The sequence below is a fragment of the Sardina pilchardus genome, chromosome 11, assembly GCF_963854185.1.
Source record: "Sardina pilchardus chromosome 11, fSarPil1.1, whole genome shotgun sequence".
In the NCBI taxonomy this organism is placed as follows: Eukaryota; Metazoa; Chordata; class Actinopteri; order Clupeiformes; family Clupeidae; genus Sardina; species Sardina pilchardus.
Window position 1 is genome coordinate 11,902,647 of NC_085004.1, and position 24,733 is coordinate 11,927,379.

The 24,733-nt window shown below is 51.8% G+C and overlaps 1 protein-coding gene across 1 annotated transcript in view; it reads right to left on the reverse strand.

Annotated features, from left to right (window-relative positions):
* Positions 1–7,426: 7,426 nt before the first annotated feature.
* uacab (uveal autoantigen with coiled-coil domains and ankyrin repeats b) overlaps positions 7,427–24,733 on the reverse strand; it is a 39,135-nt gene continuing 21,828 nt past the window's right edge. Inside the window, exons 3-19 of the mRNA XM_062550021.1 lie at positions 23,425–23,513; positions 23,261–23,325; positions 21,607–21,664; positions 19,989–20,059; positions 19,352–19,458; positions 18,740–18,921; positions 17,385–17,422; positions 16,574–16,633; positions 16,243–16,350; positions 15,477–15,509; positions 14,875–14,964; positions 14,708–14,738; positions 14,452–14,501; positions 10,597–13,332; positions 10,279–10,431; positions 8,669–8,734; positions 7,427–8,220 (exon numbers count right to left, since the gene is read on the reverse strand). Of these exons, the coding sequence (XP_062406005.1) occupies positions 8,149–8,220; positions 8,669–8,734; positions 10,279–10,431; positions 10,597–13,332; positions 14,452–14,501; positions 14,708–14,738; positions 14,875–14,964; positions 15,477–15,509; positions 16,243–16,350; positions 16,574–16,633; positions 17,385–17,422; positions 18,740–18,921; positions 19,352–19,458; positions 19,989–20,059; positions 21,607–21,664; positions 23,261–23,325; positions 23,425–23,513 (4,009 nt within the window). The 3' untranslated portion in view covers positions 7,427–8,148. The remainder of the gene's footprint in view (positions 8,221–8,668; positions 8,735–10,278; positions 10,432–10,596; positions 13,333–14,451; positions 14,502–14,707; positions 14,739–14,874; positions 14,965–15,476; positions 15,510–16,242; positions 16,351–16,573; positions 16,634–17,384; positions 17,423–18,739; positions 18,922–19,351; positions 19,459–19,988; positions 20,060–21,606; positions 21,665–23,260; positions 23,326–23,424; positions 23,514–24,733) is intronic.

A 24,733-nucleotide genomic window follows, 5' to 3' on the forward strand; every position in this document is an offset into this window, starting at 1 on the left:
GAGCCTGGGCTCATCAGTATAAAATCACACACAAAAAAAAGAGAGAGAAGAGGGGGAAAAAAAACGGAGCCAAAATAACATTGAGATCAGGTGAGTGCAGACCCTCCCCTGCAGGACCCAGTGGCACGCAGCACGCAGAGGCCCAGGCAGCGCTGCGGAAGCAGCTAATCAGGGAATTTGCATTTAAATTCAAAGCGACAGGTTTAAAGCTTAAAGGTGCAATCAAAGCACGAGCGAGTCAGCAATCAGAGGGGTGCAAACCTGCAGAAAAGAGCCAGATGAAAGCAAAGAGATTAGAGCGTTTTAGAGCAACATTAGAAGGTGTTAACCCACTACCTTGACTAATGAGGAAGGGGAGGAAGGCGGCAGGTGGTGGTGGTGGTCTGGTGGAGGTGGGGGGGGAGAAGAAAAAGGTAATTTAATTAAAAATTCAGCCCAGCAAGCGGAGATCACTCTCCACCTTCTTCTCTCGGAGACATCAAAAGAGCTCCTTCATTAATGGAGGCAGGAGAGGGCTGTTTTCTTCTGAGCTGGAACCCTCAGTAGGCTCAATTAGAAATGACTGGATTATTTCTGCCTCCGCGTTAACAGCCAGGCGGAATGTGGAGCAGTGCATGGCGCTGCGGTCACTCACCGCCAACGGGGTGGGATGGACGCGGCACGGACGTGGCACGCATGTGGTCCTGCTCACTCCGCTCGGAGGACGGACACCACGCGTACGTACACACAGGCCACTAGGACCACGCGCTTCAGCGTTAAACGCCACTGACAGTCCTTGTGAGAGCGCGGGAGTGAGTGAGGTAAGTCCTCCACCTAAGCCTCGTACACAAATCCTCTAAAACACTGCTGCCAGTGATGGGAAGCAGATGGGATTGATTTTTCTCCGTCTTTTATTCTTTTTCTTCCCCCTCCCCGACTCCCAAAATGTTTTTGATTATTTGAAGGAGTGTTCGTTAAAGATTACCAAATGTGGCGGCGTTTCAGCACAAGAAACGAACACAGATGTAGTTTTCCACTTTACAGGCTGTTTACGTCTTGTGAATTCCTTTCCCAGAAGAGAGGGCTTTTATGTCCCTAATTGGATTGTGTGACTATGGCCTTGTATAGCAAATGTAGCTTGTGTTCCTCCTCTGCGCCCCAAACCACCTTAATGATCAACGAGGGCTGACTGCAGTGTCAGCTTACCTGAGGGGAACTGGGCCAGGCAGTCTCCTGGGCTCGAGGGGTAAATCATAAGACCGGGCTTTAGGGTGTGTGTGTGGGGGGCGGGGGTATTGTGAATGTCATTAGCCATCCCTAGCACCCCTCAGTGCTGGACATGACCCCCCCACCCCCCTCCAAAAAGGCGGGAAAACATGTCAGCCTCAAGGGGAGGCCACGCTGTGTTTACTCAGGGTCTAACGGAACATGAAGGTACAACTGGCTGCGGGGGGAGAAAGAACAACATCGGTTTCACATGTTCGTGACATGTCGCGTTCAAGAACGACCGAGACCAACCCCCCCCCAACCCGACCCAGCCCCCTTGTGATTCCAGCTCGGTTTGAATTGGAAGTCAGAAATCACCACACAGTGCACACACAGAGGTCTTAAAAATACCAGCGCTAGACCACATGTAACAAATAGCCACGGCTTAACACACTGTGACAGTTTACTGTGCATGAAAGTGTACACAGTTGGACTGGCTTTGGGTTCTGGAACGTTCCATTTCATCTCCATGACAGGATTCTGCTTTATTGTTCTGTTCGGGCCGCGCTTGTGGTCGTTACAGAAGCTCTTTTGAACGGAGAGTTACGGCCTTGGCGCGGGCCCTGCATGCCCTTAAAACAACAGCCGCGGGTAATGACGGGCGATTCTCACGCACACTGGCACGCCGCTGCCCTCTGGCTTCCCCCCGCGCTGAAACACCGCAGCGGGCCGCCGGCCCAGCGCTGGCACGGACCCGTCGGCAGGAACGGCGTGGCACTTGGAGCGTTTCACCCAATTCTCCTCTTAACAAGCCTGGAAATAACCACAGCCTTTTCCACACAGTCTGGAGGGGGGGATGGAGATGGAGAGAGAGAGAGAGTGTCTGTGAAAGAGAGAGAGAGGGGGGAAGTCAGAGAGAAAGAGAGAGAGAGAGTGTGAGTGTGTGTTTGTGTATTGAGTGTGAGTGAGAGAGAGAGAGAAGAGAATGTGTGTGTGAGAGAGAGAGGGAGAGAGAGAGCAACAGCCCTCTTCAGGCCTATCCCAGCTCTTTTAAGACGATAAAAAGCCCCGCGCTGGTTTCGGATATGTTTCCAAGCACCAGGCCAGTGTGTCCACAAGCTGATCCCTTTAAAACCACCGACACGGCCTCATGTGTCGGGCCCTGAGCAGACATGTGAAAATGGGCCGATTTTCCGTTCAGGCTCGGGGATTATTAAGAAGTTGGGCCGCAAGCCGTGGGAGCTGCATCTGGTTCTCGGTAGGTTCCTCGGAGGGGGGGCGGGGGGATAAAAAGGGAGAGTGGATACACCAGGCATTAGCGGTTAACCAAGAGCTAATGAGGGAAAAAGCAAAACATAGAGCTCAGATGAAACCGTTTAGCGTGCAGTGTATACAGTGTCCTTATTGCATTTCAAGGAAAGATGGCTACATCTTGCGCTATCCCCCCCACCCCCACCCAAAGCGTAATTATGGTGCGGTTCTGCATCTGTTTTGAGTCAGATGGAAGAAATTTGATTTCTTGAATTGTGTGTGTGAATGTGTGTGTGTGTGTGTGTGTGTGTGCATGCGTGTACTGATCACACAGGCCTCTAACGTTGGACAAGTTGAATGGGACATGGGTCTGATGAGCATGTGTACATACCACACATATTTACCTTCTGCGAGCCATGCTGATTTGTAGGACACACAATTGAACACAGACATGGGTGCACACTTCCCTCTGCCTCGGCACATAAAAAGCTGACCCCCCCCCCACGTCCCTCCCTCCCCCTCCCTCCCCCAAGCCGAGGCTGCTGGGGGCTGAGTCTTCTAATGGGCTTTTCCAGTCCCTTCTCTTCCAGCCAGCCAGTAAATCCTGGGAAATGAAAAGGCAACCCCCCCCCCCCACACACACACACACACACACCCCTACTCTCCTCTGGCATGTGGTCTCAGGTGTGCGAATCACAGTTCAGAGCGGGATCAGACACGAGTGGGAAAGAAGAGAGAGAGAGAGAGAGAGAGAGAAAGAGAGAGAGAGGAGGTGAGGGTAGAGGGGGAGGTGGGAAAGAGACATGCTGAAGCCATCCAACTCAAATCAGCACCATGTGTTCTCCAGAGTCTTATTATCCTATAAATGAACTTTATTGAGGCAACAAAGTGTTTGGAACTCTGCAAAAACATTAAAGAGCTGCGGGTCCAGGCAGGGCCAGCAGCAGTGTGGCCGGCCCTGTGGGACTAATGAGAGAGGGGCCAGGCCTCGGGCCGCCTGGGCACTGCCTAATGGCCTATTACTGACAGAGATGCGGTCGGCAGCCCAAAGAGGAAACAGACATGGCAGGACCCTTTAACTGACCCAAACGGGATTAAAGGGGCGGGGGGGTGGAGGGTGTTGGGGGGGGGGGGGGGGGGGGGGGGGGATAGAGAGAAAGAACAAAGGGGCTTGGGGTTGAGATGTGCGGGGGGTGGGGGGGCTGGGGGTTGTGGTGGTGGTGGTGTTGAGGTGAGGAGGGGGGGGGGCATGAGAGAAGAAACAGAGCCCGCAGTGAGCAAACAATTTGTATGACATGTGGATGGGTCTCCAGGTCTCCAGCCACGTGTGTGTGTGTGTGTGTGTGTGTGTGTGTGTGTGTGTGGAGGGGGGGGGGGGGGTGGCCTAGACGAAGTGACGAAGGCCGAGTCCCAGCCGGAGCAGGAGCTGCAGTGAGGGCCAGACACAGCAGCCTGGTGGCACACTACTGAGGGAGCTAACACACACGCAGGACACACAGCACAGGGCCCTTTACACACCACCCGGCTCAAACTACACTGTGGAGGAAGAGAGGAGGGGGCGAGGAGGACGAGAGGAGGAGAAGAGGAAGAGAGGAGAAGGAAAGGAGGAGGCCCCTGAACAACTTTGTTCAAACTACACCATGGAGGAGAAGAGAGGAGGAGGGGGCCCCTTACATACCACTTTGTTCAAACTACACCATGGTGGAGGAGGAGAGGAGAGGGAGAGGAGGATGGGGAAGGAGGAGGAGGATGAGGGGAAAGGAGAAGAGGGGGGGAAGGAGGAGAGGAGGAGGAGGAGGAGGGGGAGAGGGGAAGGGGGCAAGACTGTTAAATGGCATCACAAGTGTTGTGATCCTTAAGGAGATGATTAATGTTTTAAGGAAGAGCCAGCGCGGGCATCTGCTCCTGGTTATGGGGCCTGGAAATGAGATTAAAGGAAAATCTCCAAACAGATTGAATTGTATTTGCCATAATTGCTGAGAACAGCTTATACAGAGCAGACCGCAAATAGCAGGGCACTAAAACCAAGAAGGGGAGGTGGGCCGGGACATCTGAGACTGGGGCTTTTTGGGGTTCTTTAAAGTAATCAAATACAAGGCAAACACTGGAGTAATTAAAAGCTCTTCGGGAGAGAGCAAGGTGTTGTCAGTCTGTGCGCCTTTCATTTTGGGTCCAAAAAAAAAGAAAGAAAGAAAAACAGAAACGTAGTTGGAATATCCGCACGCTGGATGTAACATGAAGTAGAGTGACAGCAGGCTAGGACAATCCCAACAGGCCATTACACTGACCAATGTGGAAGATTCACAACAATGACGCAGCCCCGCAAACTCCGGCAATTAAACTGTCGGCTGGTGTACAGGAAGGGGCCAAAGGTGTCCTCGTGAAGGGCCCACCGGACTTCAAACGGATCTCCGCAGAGCACTTCCATATGACACAGCCTCTGACGACAAGCCCCCCCCCCCCCCCCCCAACCCCTCCTGCTCCAGGCCCACATTCACACAAAGCCTCCCCTTCACAGAGACCATGGCGGTGGGGATGAGGCTGCGGCTACTACCCCCCATCCCCGCCCCCCACACCACCAACCGCACCACTCTCCCCCCCCCCCCACTGCTGTGGCTCTGAACTTCGGCGTGGGCTATTGGCAGCACCTGAGGAAAATCAACCCCTTTGAGAGCGAGACAAAAAAGTACAAATCCACAAACGGTGCGAGATAAGAGACGAGGAGCCCGTGCCAGAGAGGCCCTTTCATTCCTCTTGTGATTGTGTTTCAAGTGAAACCATATGCACTGCACTGCACTGCGCCCACTCGCAAGAGAGAGAGCTATGGGCGGGGGGGGGGGGTCTAGCCTGGTAGAGAGCAGCTCCCTCCAGATGCTTCCGTTTAGGAGGAACAGAGGGATATCATTACAGCGCTGCCAATAATACTTCTCAAGCGGACTGAACTTTCAACTCCCGCGAGACATCATCAAACAACACCGTCGCTGACAATCAAAATATTGAGACTTTATATCTTGGAGGCAGAACAAACAGAAAACACGCACATACATACGTACCCACACAAACATCTAGTCACTCTGGAGCTCCACGGTTCCTAGCGGAGGGGATGCCTCAGTCACATGGTTCAAATGTCAGGGACACATTAAACGGATATGTCAAAAGCCCACTGCTTTAACAAGTGGTAATTTGGTTCAATCAAAACAACAATGCATGTTAACGTAAACAAAACCAATCAGTGCCAACATCTGTTTAGACGACACTTTTCGTTTTTTGAAAGAAAGCTCAAATGGTCTTTTAGATTATTAGAGACATATGCAATGACAGATGCACATCATGGCACAATTACTCACATACCATTAACCTCCACAATTAACCCAGCCTTTAATGTGGCTCATTGTGGAAACTGACGTACATAGTACCAATTCATTAATTAGGCAATTATCTAAATACCCCTTTTATAGACATCCACAAAAACACATTTCTGTTTTTATAGGGACTACCAATTAATCAATTGGGCAATTATCTAAATACCCCTTTTACAACAGACACACTCAGAAACACATTTCTGTTTTATAGGCACTTTTATTGATGTTTGACTAACTTGTAAAACTAAAAAAAAAAAAAAAACAACATAAGAAATAAAACCACAACACACGCCTGTTAAAGACCAGTAGTGGATGGAAATCATGACATTGGTAATATATTGTATTAATGCAAATTATTATTTTTTTAAACTCCCAAAAAAGGAAAATAAAATAAAAACATCAATCCCAATCATGTTAGGTCAAACATTCAATCAGAGGTCATTTAAAACAGTTTAGTCAATATTACTGCATTATAAACGGATACCGTGAGAACTGAATATCATGAAATATGTTGTTTTAAAAAATCATTCGCTTTTACAACTGATTGCTCAGCTGACCAGAGCCTTTGACTGCATAAAGAGATGAACACCACCTCTACCGTGGGATTCAATGACTGTCCTGCGTCCTGATCACTAACTAACTCCAGACCGGCTGTATATTTCACCTCCAAACAGGGTTTAATAAACGTATTAAAAAGCCATGAAAAAATATATCAGTTTGCAGGCAAAAAAAGACTCTCAAATGCCTAAAATCTCCCTACATTGAAAAAAAAAGAAAACAATAACCATGAGAGCTACTCAAGTAACTTCACCCGGAGTAAAAGTACTAAACTTGGCCAGCCAAGTCACACCACTAGAGGGAGCTGTTGTCCCGCTGGCAGGAGGCAGGCAACTGGGAGAGGGAGGACGATGTGTCGCCGCAAGGCACCGGAAAGCAATCAAAGTCCCATTCGCTTAACCAGGAGACACACCATTAACATTCAGTGACCCGAATCCAGCACTGACATCCACAGTGAACCACACATAATGCTGTGTGGACCCACCGCTTCAGCTATCAAATGATACAGGTGTGTGTGTGTGTGTGTGTGCGTGTGTGTGTGTGCGTGTGTGTGTGTGCGTGTGTTTGTGTGTGAGAGAGAGAGAGTGTGTGGGTGAGAGAAGTACAGAGAGAGAGAGAGAGAGAGAGACAGAGAGAAGGGGGGCTCCTTCTGAAAGAGAGTGAGAGAGAGAGAAAGGGAAAGAGAGGGAGAGAGAGAGGAGAGCAGTAATAGGATATAGATGAAGTGGATGACTAAGGGGGAAAAGACAGGAAGAAAAGGCTGAGAATGAGGAGAGAGATATGATGATGGAGTGAGACAGGATCGCTGAGAGGAATGAGAAAACGGAGTGAGAGAGAGCCTGACTGATTGGGAGCGCTAGAGTGTGTTGATTGGTTGGGACCTGCAGGTCAGAGTCACTGTGGCTGGATAGCTGGATAGCTGGATAGCTGGATAGCCCAGGGACACGGGTTTGGAGTGGAGGTGCTCAGATGACTGTGTGGATCCTGCAGGAGAGTTAGTGGTGGGAGTCCGGCTCCCAGTCTGTTGAACTCTCTCTCTCTCTCTCTCTCTCTCTCTCTCTCTCTCTCTCTCTCTCTCTCTCTCTCTCTCTCCAGTGTATGTGTTTGTGTGTGTGTGTGTGTGTGTGTGTGTGTAAAGGGTGAGGGGTTGATAGTCAGATGCAGGCAGGCAGGCAGGCAGGGTGTGTGTGTGTGTGTGTGTGTGTGTGTGTGTGTGTGTGTGTAAAGGGTCATGGGAGGGCACCACGGAGGGAAAGTCGACCGCAACTTCTAATCCCGTCAGAGGCGTCATGACATTGACGTGACTCGATTGCCAAAAACTGCACTCACACGCACACTCGCGTAACGCCAACCTCACTCCCCCTCTAAACAGCCACGAGGAGCTCCACTCTACTCACCCACTCACTCACCCACCCCCTCCCTCTGCTTCAAGTGCAGCGCTCACTTCCTCTCTCTTTCCTCACTTCCTCTCACATTCCTACTCTACTTCCCAACCACGTTTCGTTTCCAACATGCATGCCTGAGCATCTTGAACGTGCCCCGTTTAACGTGATCTAAGCACTCCCAACACACCTGCTAATTGTGCACATGCTAAGCTAACTTGTGTAGTGGCTGTTAGCCCCACAGCTCCTGGTCACTTCTCTTTACATGTGGCTCTCTCCTGACCCTGGACAGGCGTATGACGCTTGACGCTAACGCGGATCTACGTGGGTTGCTACGTTTGGGTGGGCCCCACATGTGGCCGTGCAGTGCATTGTGGGATGCTGGTGGTGGTGCTGCCGCCGTGCTCCCTCTAGCACACAAACTCCTGCCGCATACGGATGATCTGCAGGAGAGCCGCCTGGACGTCCTCATCCATGTGCCCCTACAAAAGACCACACACACACACACACACACACACCATTAAATAAGTCTCATTTAAATCCTCAACCAGTCAGCCAGCAAATCCGTAACTGTCTGCCCATGTAAGCTACATCTAATCCGGGCCTTCAGCTACTGGTAAACATGTCTGGACCCTCGTGCTGAGCTGGGGCACCAGAGCAATACTAGGCCCCTCAAGCTCTGACACCTGAGAATCACAGGGGCTCCAGCTGAAAATAGAGGACAGCCAATGGTTGCACGAATAGACCATTGAATGCTTTTTCATACAAGCACAGGCACCACACAGACCCCCACACCCCCCCCCCCCCCCCCCCCCACACACACACACACACACACACACACACACACTTTTTCGCAGACGAGAACAAATTGTTGAAGGAAGAGCCCCGTTTTCCAAGTAGACAACACACAAAGCAGAGGGGTGCTGTTACCTGAGCGGCGCTGAGAAGATGAGTTCGGTAAATGGAGACAACTTCCCTGTGCTGCCTTTCAGCATCCTGTGGGAGAGGGAGAGAGGGAGAGAGAGAGAGAAAGAGGGAATGAGAGAGGGAGAGGAAGAAAGAGGGATGGGGTGAGAGGGAGGGAGTCAGAGAGAGAGAGAGAGCAAGGGAGCGAGAGAAAGAGAGGGAGAGAGAGAGAACAGAATCAGAGGTGTCTGTGGCTCAGTGATGATCTGCTCCTGCAGCACTGGGAAACTGAGCCAGCACAGGCTATGTATAGAAGCACTCTCACCGTCCCTCACTGCCTTCTCAGGCTAAAGTCTGGACTCTAAAAAGGACATGAGGGGGACAGTCACAGTCACTGCCCACAGCACATCTTCCTGGACAACCTGATCTGCACGCAATACATCCTCCTCTTCTAAACAACCTGATCTGCACGCAATACATCCTCCTCTTCTAAACAACCTGATCTGCACGCAACGAATCCTCCTCTTCTAGAGTAGACAACCTGATCTGCACGCAATACATCCTCCTGGAAAACCTGATCTGCACGCTACGCATCCTCGTATTATGGACAACCTGATCTGCACGCAATGCATCCTCCTCTTCTAAACAACCTGATCTGCACGCAATGCATCCTCCTGGAAAACCTGATCTGCACGCTACGCATCCTCCTATTCTGGACAACCTGATCTGCAAGCAAAACATTCTTCTGGACAATCTGATCTGCACGCAACCCATCCTCCTGGGCAACCTGATCTGACCAACAGTTTGGACACCAGTTTCTGGTCTTTATAAAAGTTTGCAGGTTCATCCCTGCAGGTTGTTTCTGATTTGGCCTTGAACTGAAGGCAGATGTTCTACTGGCTTCCTGACAGCCACTTCCTTTGAGACATAAGTGTCTGAAAAATGAATTATTAGTGATGAAGAGGAACGGTGATTCAGTTCACGCCACTATCCATTACATTACTAGAATAAAGTGATGAAGTTATGAGAGATGTCAACAATAAAAGTTTGGTCTGCTTTGCCTTGTTTGACCCCAAGTTTAATCTCATGTAAGTTTGAACAGTTTCGCCTCAGTTGGACGCACATTCTAATTCAGGGAAGCTCTTGCCCAGTGGCAGGCCAGATCTCCCGGAGGCAAGGCGCATATAAACATGTCCGATCCACTCATTTCTCTGACATGGACACAGCGCCGCAGTTACGCACACTCGACTTCCCAACATACACAACCGTAAAAATATGCCGCAGTCGGTGAGTGTGGTCAGCACGTCTCGCGGAAGTTATTTGTGGATTAGACAAGCTTACGTCTATCCGATCCCCAAGTGGGAGGCCACGCTGTGATTGATTTCTGCAGCCTATACCCCTGCATACTGATGCCTGCATTGACACAAGGCAGCCCTGGTGTGTGTGTGTGTGTGTGTGTGTGTGTGTGTACATAAAGTGAACGGGCGAGACAGGACCAAGGTGGGGGGGGAGAGAAGGGTGAGGGTTGGTTTGATTGACCACACAAACGCACACACACACACACACAAACACACACACACACACACACACACAAGGGGCTCTTTGAGCAGGGATGGGGTGGGTTGTGGACTCACAGCCAGCTGCTGCTGCAGGCTTTTAACCTGGGCCTGGAGAGCGTCAATGTGCTGCGCCTGCCTCTTGTTGGGCGCGCTGCCAGAGTAGGCCAGCTGGGACAGACCGTTCAGCGCCTGCTTCAGCCTCTCCACGTCTGCCAGGAGCTCTGTGATCTGAAAGAGACACACACACACACACACACACACACACACGCTATTACTGTTGCTGCTTCCCACCCCTGCATGTCCACTTGCGGTGTCAGAAGTGATTACGGCGAACTGCAGGACAGTGCAGTGGACGGCGGTGGAGAGCGCTAGCTGGCGAGCGTGTGTGCTTACCCGCTTGTCCTTGGCCTCGGTCTGCTCGGAGGACATCTGGATCCTCTTCTGCAGCTCGCCGATGGTGTGCAGGGAGCCGTCGTAGCGCTCCTTGAGCTCGCCGATCTCGCCCTCGATGGCGGCGCTCTTGGCCTGCAGGGCGTCGGCCTCGGCGCGCGCCTGGCCCTCGGCGTCCCTGCGCGCGGCCGTCTCGCGGTACAGCTCCTCGTACTGCTCGTGCAGCGCCGCCAGCCTGGTGCCCAGCTCCTGCGCCTCCTCCTCCAGCCGCTGCTTGTCCCGGCGCAGCGGCGCCACCTCGCCCTCCTCGCGCCCGCGCAGCTCCTCCAGGGCCTGGGTGGCGCGGAGCAGCTCGCTCTGCAGCGCCGCCACGTCCTCCGCCCGCTGGGCGCTGCCGTCCGCCTCCTCGCGCAGCGCCTGGCGCAGCCGGGCCACCTCCTGCTCCAGCGCCCGCCGCGCCTCCTCCTGCTCCTCGTCGACCGCCGCTGTGTCGCCACCGCCGCGGGCGTTGAGCTCCTGCTCGAGCTGGCGCGCCCGCTCGGCCTCGTGGCGCTGTGCGGCCTGCGCCTGCTGGCACTGCTCCTGGGCCTGCTGCAGGCTGTCGGTGAGCGCCTGCTGCGCCGCCTCGAAGCGCTCCAGCCGCACGTACTCGCCCTCCAGGCGGCGCTGCAGAGCCTGGATCTCGGTGGCGCACAGCGCGTTCTGCTCCTCCAGCTCGGCGCGCTGCACCGTCACCTCCTTGTACTGCTGCTCCAGGTCCACCAGCTTGAGGCTCAGCTCCTCCTCCGACTGACCCTTCCTCTTCTCCTCCTCTTCGTCCCGCCGGCCCTCGCCGGACTCCAGGTCGGCCGCCAGCTTGCGCAGGGCCTCCTGCAGCTCGGCCTCCAGCCTCTCCGTCTCGCGCTTCCGACGTTCACTCTCCGCCTTCTCCCGCTCGTACTTGTCCTGCGTCCCGCTCAGCTGCTCGCTCAAGTCCCTCAGCGCGGCCTCGTAGCCGCTCTCCTTCTCCTGCACCGCGGCCAGCGGCACGAACTTGACGTGGATCGCCTCCTGGATCGTGTCCAGCTCCCTCTTCTGCGCCTCGATCTCCTCGTGCAGCTTCGCCGTGTCGTCCTGAGCCGACTGGTGTCTGGACAGCGCCTCCTTGGCCCTCTCCTCGGCTTCGGCTAAGGCACTGCTCAGCGTGCTAGTGACCGCTTGGTGGTCGCCGAGGCTGATATAGTCTTTTTCCAGAACTTTCTGAACTTTCTCCAGCTCCTCCTTCAACATGGCACTTCCTTCTTCCACCTTCCGCAACTCTTCCTCCCTCGCTTCTCCGCTCTTCTCCAACGCGGAGATCTGATTCTTGGACTCGTCCAGGGCGGCGGTCAGCTCGGCCCTCGCCCCCTCGTAGTCCTCCCTGGACGCCTCGCGTCCCCGCAGGCTCTGCTCCAGCGCCTCCTTCTCGGCCAGCGCCTCCCTCAGCTCCCTCTCGCGCTCCTCGCTCCCGCGCCGCGCGGCGTCCAGCTCCCGCTCCAGCTCGGCGTGGCGCGCGGTCAGCGCGTCCACCTCGCTCCGGAAGCGCTCGCCGGACACGTGGGTGCTCTGCAGCAGCGTGACGTTCTCGCACAGCGAGGCCTTCTCGTCCCGGACCCGCCGCAGCTCCTCCTCGGCCAGCCGCTTCCTCTCGGACGCCTCGTCCAGCTGCTCCCTCAGCTCGTCCAGCTCCCGGCCCAGCGACCTCTGGACGTCCTCGTGGGACTGCAGCGGCACGAACTCGCTCTGGATCTGGTCCCGGAGGTCGTCCAGCTGCTCGCGGAGGACCTCGCGCTCCTCCTCGCTCTCCTCCACCTCCTGGATCAGCGCCTGGCTCTTGGCGGTGAGGTCGGCCAGCTTCCTCCTCAGGGAGGCGCTCTGCTCCTCCAGGGCCGCCCGCACGCGCTCGTGCTCCTGCAGGGGGACGGTGAGCGCCGCCGGGCCGCTGCGGTGGTCCATCTCGCGGTGGAGCTCGGCCACCTCCTCCAGGACGCGGTCGTAGTCCTCCCGCAGCTCGGCGATCTGCTTCTCCTTCTCGTCCACGGCGTTGGTCAGCAGGTTCTTCATGTTGTCGAACTTCTCCGAGGGCACCATGGCCGACAGCCGGACCTCCACCTCCTTGACGTGCGCCTCCATGTCCACCAGGGTCTCCGCCATGTCCTCGCGCTCCTCCTTCAGCAGGTTGAGCTCCTGCGTCAGCCGCTCGGCCTCCACCGCCAGCTGGCCCTCGCTCTTCTTGTACTCCTCCAGCGCCTTCTCGCTGAGCTTCAGGTGGTTGCGCACGCGGCCCACCTCGGCCGACGCGCCCTCGTACTTGCCCTTGACGTCGCCCAGCTGCGTCCTCAGGTCCTCCACCAGCTGGTTGCTCAGGTGCTCCTTGACCGCCACCACGTGGGCCTGCAGCTGCTTGACCTTGGCCTCCGAGTCCAGCATCCGCTGCTGCACGTCGCCCAGCGCCTCCTCCAGCTGCCGCACCTGCAGGTCGGCCTCGCGCTTGGCGGCGTCGCGGCTGGCCGCCAGCTCCTCGCACTCCCGGGCCTTGTGGCTCAGCGCCGCCTGCAGCCGCGCCGCCTCCTCCTCCGCAGCCTCCTGCCTCCTCCGCAGCGCGTCCAGCTCCCGCCGCAGGCCCTCCGCCTCGCCGCCCGACGACGACGCCAGCGACGGCGTCCTCGTCAGCTCCAGGGGGCGCGACACGGAGCGGGTCGGCGCCGCTGACTGCAGCACCTGCAGGGACACACGGAGACACACGGAGCAACGTTTAGGAAGCAGCGCACATTCAGCTACGCAAGCTCTGACCTTCCACATCTACCTGTCTGTCCACACACACACACACACACACACACACACACATACACACAGACAGACAGACACAGGCACACACACAGACAATCACAAGCGCACACACACACACACACACACACACACACACATCCCGACACACACATCCCGACACACAAAGACACAGGCACACAGACAGACAGACACACACACACTCACTCTTACTTGGGGGGGAATAAGACTGCTCTAATAGGGCAATTCGGGTCACAAAAAATGCTCCCACCACAAATTCAAGTTTATCCCAAACACACAGAGCAAAAAAAAAAAAAAGAATAAAGTACGGGGATTAAAGCTAATGAAATCACAAATCTCCCCTTCCCCTGAGGGGCAAAGAGCTGAGGGTTTTGAATTGAGGACTGCTGGCTTATTTGACTGCTTCCCTGCACCTCTCTAAAGCTGCACAGGGCTGACACAAGCAGTCTGTGCAAGGCAGGGTCACGCACAACAGTACTGCACCGCTGGCCATCTGCTCAACTCTGCGTCCAGGCACTGAGCCATTTGGTGACCTCTGACCTTTCAGATCGACTGGGGAGGGGTCACACTGGAAATAATGACGTGTCAGCAGCAACGCGTAACCAGAGAGGGTCAGTAAGGAGGGAACATAACGCAGCGATTATTAGCCGTAATAATACTATTTCATTCAAACATCTTGTTGTTAAGTGATGTTAAGTACTCATTTCTTTATATCAAACAGAAATCTCCCGCCCCTGTAAAAACTTCTACTGTTTTGACCGGTCAGAATGTTCCTAGCGTTCCTATATCAAAATGACATTGATGAGCCGGATGTTACACTCTGAAACTGGAGCCAGGCTCAATGCTCCGCTCCTGGGTCTCTTGCGCAACAATGGTGGAACTACTGTATTCCTCTGGCCTTCACTTGTGACGCGCAAGAAGCTCCGTCAGAATGAGTACCTGAGCAGAATCCAGACGGACATACAGACATGTGCACACAGACAGACGGACATGCACGTACAAACACATACAGAGCTCCAACAGACTGCATACCTGAGCGGAATCCAGGCTGTGGGACTGCCTCACCAGAATGTTCTCTTTTCCTGCGCGGTACAAAAAAACAGGAAGAAGAAACAGACAGGGTTGGGGGACGAGGGGCAGAGAGACAGAGAGAATTTGTGATCAAAAGCACGGCATGGCTTCAAATACCATAGCATTGCTCATTAAAGACAGAAGTTGCCCCCCACCCACCACCACCACCCCCACCAAACAGCAGATGTAGCCAGTGTGATTCAGAGGGCTTGCTCACCTTTGATAACAGATTGGCCAGAGTAATCCCCCTGTAATCAGATGGAAATTTAGTATTCAAATCCACCAGTCGGCCTGGAGTTCAGGGCCAGCTAGATGCGGCCTGAGCATCATGAATAGTCTATGAGCGCTAATAAGTGTGTACACGTGTGTGTGCTGGCTACTGACCAGGTGGGACTTCATCTGCACCTTGACTGTCTCCACAGCGCGAGCCCCATCCTCTCCTCTGGCCGTCAGCAGATGCCTGAGCTGTTCCCTCTACATGTCAGACAAACACAACAGAATCATGAGCTGTTCCCTCTACATGTCAAACAAACATAAAAGAATCATGAGCTGTTCCCTCTACATGTCAAACAAACACAACAGAATCATGAGCTGTTCCCTCTACATGTCAAACAAACACAACAGAATCATGAGCTGTTCCCTCTACAGGCCAAACAAACACAACAGAATCATGAGCTGTTCCCTCTACATGTCAAACAAACACAACAGAGTCATGAGCTGTTCCCTCTACAAGTCAAACAAACACAAAATAATCATGAGCTGTTCCCTCTACATGTCAAACAAACACAAAATAATCATGAGCTGTTCCCTCTACATGTCAAACAAACACAACAGAATCATGAGGTGTTCCCTCTACAGTTTGTACTGTTTGTAGAGTGCTGTGGGGTACACTGGAAATAGAGTTGCAGCTGACCAGCTGGCTGACGCAACAGAAAATGCTGACATCCTCATCCTCATTAATCAGCAGGACGCCAGCCTTCACTCACCTCCATGTGGATGTCCTCCACGGTGGACTTCTCCTACAAGGTGAAAAAAACACAACGTCAGTGAAATATCAGCCACCACAGGAGCTGTCATGCAAGCAGCAGCATCCAGACCATATTTGGGTCTACGAACCCACTAGGTCACTTCCTGCTCCCATTCCAATCTGCCGCTCCAAATTCAGTTCCTGTCTATCTCTACTGCCCTTCCAACCAAAGGCAAAACCACAAAAAATATACAGTGGGGAAATATTTTATGTAGGGATGTACAATATTCAATATGCCAACATTTTCTCTCTCTCTCACTCACACACACACATCTTTCACTCCCTTAAACAGGCTATACCGGAGTCAATCTACTCTTAGTGTTTCTAACTGTGATGGAATAGGTAATGTACATACAGCCATCTGATTCTATCCAAATGCATATTTCAAGAATCCAAACATTAACTCATATAAAACATTTTAAGTTGGTGTAGAAGTAAACTATGGCATAACAATATGACATTTACAAAAAAAACCCATCCTATTCTAACAGATTTTCATGAGACTTAGTCTGAAATCCTCATAAATTGTGCCTTGCCGAATAACCGGCTATAAATATGGGCCGAAATCGTCCTATCTGCTGATGCCAATAAAATAACTCCTAAGCTGCTACCTGCTGATACCGATGTTGTTCCAATAACATTGTGTATCCCTAATTCAATGTGGCATGGTGAAGCCCAGTGCAGTGCTGAGTGGGTGTCTGGCTGGTCTAGACTGGACACGCTACCTGGCTGAGCTGCTGCTGCAGCATGTTGACCTGGTCCATCAGGGCCCTCTGCTCCTGGTGAAACTTCCTCAGCGACTCCTGCTGGCTCTCGTTCTGCCTCTCCAGATCCTGCACGACAACACAACACAGCACAACACACTAACTGACCCGCACCCGCTCCGGCTACAGCAACACTAAACAGACTCTAGGCACCAGCGTGGGAACAAACACAAACATGTCAGCACTGTAAACACTGTCAAGAGATGCTGGTGTTTCGTCTGAGAAGTCCTTGACACTTAAGACAACAGCTGAGTGAGACAAATCTATATTTACGAGTGAAGAATTAACTTACATGTATCATCTGATCCTTGTTTGTATTTGAAGCAGGATCTAAACTCACCTCCACTGATTGCTGTAGAGAGACAGATGGCTGTTGGTTAGTGTCATTGCTGACAGAAAGCTGGCCTGAGGGTGCAGACTGCACATTACCTATCTAAACACCAGGGGGCGGTAATGTTCAACTCTACTGCAGACTGACACAAGTCAAGTCAACTTAATTTATATAGCGCATTTCATACACAGAGGTCATTCAATGTGCTTTACATAAACACAGTAGATGGAAAAACTCAGCTTGGTGCAGAATGGGTAAAACTGTACGATTAACTAAGTGTAGGAGCTACAGGACATCATAGAGCTTTTACAATGGCCACAGCTGAGAGACTTCAGCCCTTATGTGTACAGTGCATACACACAGGTCACTCCTCCTCGCTCCACACACCGCTGTCACTTAGTCTGTCTGCGGCCTGTTGGATCCCCAGTAAACTAGCATCGTTTATTTACATTAGAATGCCTCAGCGGCTGTCTAACGCGGCCACAATTACAGGCTAACAACTGAGCGCTTGTGTTGAGCCTGTGCAGGGAGCGGTGTTAATGAAAACAATAACCCCGTATAATGAGGCGCCCGACGGCAGAGGCATCGCAGGGGAGCACTGATGGTAGGACAACACTCGAGAGTAATGCGCCGCCACAAACAAGTGCTTCAATTGCCCTGCGCTTATGAATGTAATCACATCTGTCTGTCTGTGTGTGTGTGTGTGTGTGTGTGTTTGGGGTGGGGAGGGGGATGAGGGGTTGGGTGGGGGGTGGGGGGGGGGGATTCTCACCTGTCTCTTCTTCAGCTCCATCCTTGCGGCTTCTTTAGCTGGAAAGAACAGAGAGGGAGATTAAAACCACAGACGCACAGAATCCTGATTTTTGAAGGTTCGGCCGAATAATAATTAATCCCTGACCCCTTATTTAAGATTCGGCCGAATCCGAAAACAAACACCGAACGCTAAAGCTTAAGCTGCCGCTGGTCAGTCAGAGGAGTCTGCTTGCACAGAGACCTTGAGAGAGATGAAATGACAGCTGCAGAAGCAGCAGCAGCAGCACAGCCATACGAGACCCAGGCAGTGTGTAAAGCCCAAGAACAAACACAGTGATTACAGAATTACACTGTAATTATGGGGGGGAGCTAATGACGAACGCCACTGCAGATGGAAACCAGACACTGACAGGTGCTAGACGGGGAATTCCAATTAGGACGACACAATAGGAGTCTGACCATCCAGCCACTCCACCAGCCAGCCCGCCATCCAGCCAGTCCGCGTGCTATACTCTAATCACCTGTCTGTCAATACGGACGACTAACTAGTATCAGCAGCCACGGCACCACATATCTCGGCGTCTCGCAGCAACGCCGCCGACTGAAATGGCTTTAGGCGTGAGTGAGCATGTGAAGAGTGTTTGTACGCAGACCAAAAGAGGGGATCTGGGCAGAGGTGGGAAAAATCCAGCTTCACAAAGTGAAAAGTCCTACCACATACCTGTTCCCACCATTCATTTACCACCAGCTGATTCTAATTAGCACAACTCTTCAGTTGTGTCAAGTGCACAGGTAGAACCAATACAGGGTTGGATTTTCACTTTCTGAAGATGGACTTTTCCACCTCTGGATCTGGGGCGCAGTAAACAGCGGGGTAGTTTCCTCCATCAGGGAGCTATAACAAATGAGTTCTCTAAGCGGTGAATAAGCAGAAGTACAAAGCCTGTTCCTGTCCTGTCATTAGAGGAGGGAAGCAGGCAGGGAGAGGGAAGGACAAGATCCAGCACGCTCGCTCGTTCACTCCAGGCAACCCAGCTACAACTTCATCCCACTCCGTGCTCTTGAAATAAGCCCCTTTGTCGTACAGTGCGGCACTATTGTTGGGCTTTGCTTATCTGCGGCTAGCTTCCTGTGCTTGGCCCCCTGTGGTGCATCTGAATGCTCTCTCTCTGAGCACGGAATGCAGCGTGAAAAGGAGGGCCCACCTGCCGGCTCCCACAACATGCTCGATCACCACGGCAACCGTGATGGGAGTCCTTCAGAGCCCCACCAAAACAATCTGCTCACCGTGGGATACGGCGGACACGGCCGGGAATGTACAGGAATGCGGAGGTGAGAGGGAAAGGGCATTGTGGCGTGGCGTGGCGTGCCTACCTTTGTTGGTGCTGTCCAGGTAGCTCCTGACCAGTGCCACCAGTTCCTGGTTCTTGCTGATGCGGGCGTAGTGGTAGCTGTCGTGGCCCGCGCCGTCGGTGGCCGTGACGTCCGCGCCGCTTCTTAGCAGGACCTCCACAGCGTCCCTACAGGCGTACTCACAGCCCAGGATCAGAGCCGTCCTGGGGGCACAACATCACACACACACAAACACGTATTAAAGGTGGTCAAGAACTTCCATAGCATGGCAGCAATGGGGAGAGTGACTGTTCTGTTCTTACTGTACATCAAACTTTAATCAGGTTCTCACAGACTATTTTCTATACTGGTCATTTTGACTATCATTTCTCAGAGAACACGTTTTCATATCAAATTAACTCCACATAAACAGTTCCTCAAAATCAATCCCTCGTTAACAAAAAAAGGACTAATAAATCCCAACGTGGAAAGTGGAGAGATAGAGTAGCGGTATCAAGCCCTGCATGTGTTTACTTAAGTAGAGTACATTGGTATGTGATAAATCTGAAAGTCATAAATCTGCAGAGCGATGCCAACTCTGCCAAGCGGACTGGGTGGCGGTGGGAAGAGCAGATGGCGGGCATGCGGGCGTACTTGTTCTGTTTATCGCGGACGGTGATGTCTGCCCCGCGCTCCAGCAGCAGCTGGCAGATCCGTGGGTGGCACATCTGAGTGGCCAGCACCAGAGGAGTCCTCCCATCCTGCGCGCACACACACACACACACACACACACACACACACACACACACACACACACACACACACACACACACACACACACACACACACACACACACACACACACACACACACACACACACACACACACACACACACACACACACCTCATCAATGACCAAATAAACTACAGGGTGAAATAATTTGTTGTTCTGATTTAATTATTCACTTTGTTCCAGCCACATAGAAAATAAAGACTTGACAATGGACTAGCGCTGTTTAGTGGCAAGACGCTAAACGTATTCACAGCTTGGGTTCATTCTGGGTGAGACTAGATGAGTGTTTTTTCCCCCCACGCTGTTAAACTGGTCATGAACACCAGAATGCAGAAGTGCTCATATATTCAGTGTATTTATTGCAACCAAATGACGGCAGTGTGACAGGGCAACTGTGTGACGCAGACTCATTTTATGGTAATTCATCATCAAACCCCCCCCCACCCCCCAACCCCCACCCAATCATTCAATGAGGGAGTGGAAACAGTAATACTCACAAAATCACTGGTGTTCACCGAAGCCCCACTATCACAGAGCAACTTAACACTGGAGGCACAGCCCGCCATCACTAGGGAGAGAGAGAAGGCAGTCAGAGCACAGCAAAGGCACCAGACTAACCTGCACATTTCAATTTGCTCTGCAGGTCCCTCTGGACAGGAGCCCATTGATGGCCGTTTCCAAATCACCAAAAATCACAGTATCCATATCCATATGATTACATGCAGTGCATTCAACACAACAGACACGGTTAAACAGATACGGACGTGCATTTTCTTTGGAACTGACTGAGTAAACAACTGCATTTAAAACCCATTAAAAAAGAAACATGTGTCTGGAGCATTAAACTCAAAGAGCAGATCATTAAACTCAAAGAGTCTAATGCACCAATTTCAGTTTAATTTCACTGCTGGCTATGTCCCTGGATGTCATAAGTCAGTGAAGCCTTTCCAGCCCCACTCTCAATCACAATTGAGATTTAAGAAGCATTCTGGTGTTAGCCAGGCTAAGACTAAACACAGGCTCAGCACAACACCATTACAGAGTCTGCTTCAGGCATCTACGCTCCGGTTGATCAATAAACAGTCTATTTGCTTTTCATGTGCTGGCATGATTGCATTGGAAAAACTGTTCAGCTTATATATTTCAAATGATCAATTACCGGAAATGCCCCATATCAGCAGACCATTGATCAGCAAGAAATATGAAGGAGAACAAACAAGGCATTTCCCAACACAAAGCATGTCAATGCATGCGGTCAATTATGTAGCACCGGTCTTCCATAACACACCGTGTTCAGATCATCCACTCATTCACTATGTAGTGCACAGATCATCCACTCATTCACTATGTAGTGCACAGATCATCCACTCATTCACTATGTAGTGCACAGATCATCCACTCATTCACTATGTAGTGCACAGATCATCCACTCATTCACTATGTAGTGCACAAATCACCCGCTCATTCACTATGTAGTGCACAGATCATCCACTCATTCACTATGTAGTGCACAGATCATCCACTCATTCACTATGTAGTGCACAAATCACCCGCTCATTCACTATGTAGTGCACAGATCATCCACTCATTCACTATGTAGTGCACAGATCATCCACTCATTCACTATGTAGTGCACAGGACATCCACTCATTCACTATGTAGTGCACAGATCATCCACTCATTCACTACATGGTGAACAATATAGACCCTTTCAACTGCATAAACAAATAAACAAACAGGTGTTCCTGTTCCTGAGGCATTACCGGAGGCCCAGAAAACAATACTGAGCTAAAGGTAATTTGGGGATCAACAATAAAAAAATAAAAAAAGTTTTAGAGTTGACATTTTGTGGAGCATTACTCCGATTCATATTCATTTAAAATGATCTTTGTTGGTTTTGAACGTTTCAACCGGTCAAAAGTCTCTGTCATAGGAACAGAGTGAAAGGGTCTATGAGCATGTGAGTGAGTGAATGAGTGCACGTTCCACGCTGGCTGAAAGAGAGCGGGGACAGAGTGAGAGGGTCTAGGAGTGTGTGAGTGAGTGAGTGAATGAGTGCATGTTCCAAACAATGACAGAAAGAGAGCGAGGACAGAGAGGGAGGGTTCTTCTCACCGGCATCATGCAGCGCAGATCTTCCCTGCAGGTCCACGTTTCCCACAGGACAATTGTACTGCAAGACAGAGGAGCGGCACAGCGTGAGCCTGATTTGCATTAAATGGGAGCTCATCAGAAGACCTGACACACACACACACACACACACAGAGCTCATCAAACACTCCCACACACACACACACACACACACACACACACACACACACACATCAAACACTCCCACTGACACTCCCACTGACACAATCAGCCATCGAAAGTCTGCCTCTCCTATTTTGGGACAGGGAAACACTAAGTACCAAGATAGGCTGCTGTGAAAAACAAAAACAAAAATTTCAACACCAGCAGTAGTAGCTCATTTTTGACAGTGGAGCTGCATCAATGTGAAATGTCACGGGGCCTAAATCCGGGCGGACAATATGACGGAGCCTATATTTGCCCACATGTGTTGAGTGGCGTGGCTGTTGTGCTCGACGTGATTTAAACTGGTGGACCGCGAGCAGGTCACAGGCCACGGCACTGGCTAAGTGGCTGCCGCATTCTTGTCTCCATAGCGACCCCGTTCTGCCGCCGACGAGAGGGCGTGAGGAGGCAGAGCGTCTGCGGAGCGACTCCGCTCAGTGACGGGCCGCGCCGGGGGCCACTATAAAAAACCTCGCTCTCTCTAGCAACAGGCTCCCAAAACTGACTGGGGACGGTCAGCTGACCCAGCGCTAACTGTGGGGGGCAGGGAAACCCAATCCTCTGCCCCGCACGGGGGCAGCAGGAGGAGGAGGAGGAGGAGGAGGATTTACCCCTGACCTGGGGTCGGGTTCCAGCACGGGACTCCATGCTGCGGCGCGCCGCGCCAAACCCCGTGGACCACCAGCGTGGGCAGGGACACGGGGCGGCCGGATCGGGCCTCCTGACATCACCTCGGGCCCGTTTCAGGGGGGTTTATTTCGGTCCTACTGGTTCTGCCACTGCAATGGCAATCAGTGCGTTTGCCCTAGTTTGTTTTGTCATTTGAAACCGGAGAGCTCCTTAATTGTGCCCGAGGCGCAGGCACGACTGTAAATGTGATTGTAATGGTGAGCTCACTGCAGAGAGCCATGTGGGGTTTAATCAGCCTGTGAAGAGCAGGCCTGGACAGGCACACGGCTCCGCAGAAACAACTCCAACACATCAAAAGCCTCAGCAATAGTACTAATCAAAACATTTCATTTTAATTGAAAGTGTATCTAGAGTATCCACAACTTGTTTTTATTAAATGGATAATGATGTGGCGAGAAGGGTGCTATTTATAGATGGTAAAACGTGGAAAGCTGAAAAGAAATAAAAATGACATGACTTTAAAATCAGTCTCCACAGTTACAACAGTGCCACAGAGAGACTGCTGTTGTAAAACTGTGCGGGTCAGAACGAATGGCCAAATGTGTCAAGCATGCTATTTTAGGAGAAGTGGAAATTATGAAACAAATGTACCAACGAAAAGTGGCATACAGTCATCTCAACTACGACTCTCAGAAGGAAGGAGGAAAGCCGAGGAACTTATGCGCCATGGAATCAAATAATAACTGTTGACAGTGAGGACGTTCAAGAGCAGTTTATGCCCAAGTGGAGAAATAGTAGGGGGGGGGGAAACCCTGAGAGGTTTCTTTCTATGATTACACATTACCTGTAAGAGCCTCTGAACACATAATGACTGGCCGTTCCTTGCAGCCAAATGCAGGGCGTTTTTCCCTGTGAGGAGAAAAGACTAGTGTTAGGACGTCCTCAGAATACAATACACTAGACACTAGAGGGCTTGTGAGTGGCAGCGCTTTGTGAAGTCCCACTCACCAGTGGCGTCGGTGGCAGTGACATCCACGCTGTGGCCCAAGATGAGGTTTAAACAGTCCACGTGGCCTCTGGTCGCAGCGAGGTGGAAGCTGTGGAGACCAAGGGGAGAGGGGGGCATAGTTAATGGAAATGGAAGGAATCGAGGCAGAGAGGAGGGAGTGACGGGAAGGAGGGATGGAGGGACGGAGGGATGAAGAGAGCAAGAGAGATAAAGAGGGAGATAGATATAGAAAGAGAGAGAGAGATAGACAGAGAGAGATAAGATAAGACAGAAAAAAGAGAGACAGAGAGGACAAAAAGACAGATAGAGACAGAACGACAGAGAGGGGGAGAGAAAGAGAGAGAGAGAGAGAGAGAGAGAGAGAGAGGGAGGTGAAAACTGACGCCATCTGTGATCAACTCCATCAGCATACTCTAGAGAGCTGGTGGGAACCATCAACGGAAACCCAACTCCCCTCTCCGGCCCTCGCGACCCCGGGGGGCCCGCACTCTGCGCTGCTTTTTTACGACTTCTTCACTTTATCCCCCCGCGTGGGTGGGAAATGGACAGACGCAATGCATTTGCCCGAGACTAATGGAACCTCCGCAAAAACAAACACTGGCCAGAGACACGGACCCGCTGACTGGAGAGGCGGTAGAGGGGTGGAGTTTGTGAATGAACATGATGCCCCTCACCCCACCCTACCCCAGCCCACCCCTACTAACACAGAGACCTTGTTTATGCATTAACCCCTAAAACATACCACCAAGGAGCCATGCAGACTGCCACCTCGTTTTGGGAGCGGTTATTAAAAGCTGCGTTGATGGCAAGGAGACGGGGCTAAGACATGCGTGTCGGCCGAGACCTTGACCTGCCAATCCACCCCGCAAAGGCGCACACACACACACACACAAACACACACACACACACACACACACATTTTCCAAGCACGTTTTTGTATCTGTTTAGACCTCAGGAAGCACAAATATACAATAGCTGCATTCTAGTGCTGACCAGATATAATTAGAAGCTTTCTTTGCCCTTGTCGCCTCAATGTAACTATTGCAAGAACGGCTACTGACAACATTCACATGACTTGAGCCGTCTGCTCAGAGGGATTTTGTAAAAAGCTAGCGAGGTTGGTTTTTTTGACGTGTCCAATTCTCTGGGTTTCTTTTGTAGTTTGTTTTTCCCCCTCAGGGCTGTTTGCCAAAAGAGGCCATAATCACCGCTCAGAGTGTACAGCCATTAACTGTGACCAAAGGCCAGGCTCTTCTGCAGCAGCCACAGACATGTCATTTTAGCTTGGCACCAGAGAGCTGACTGCCT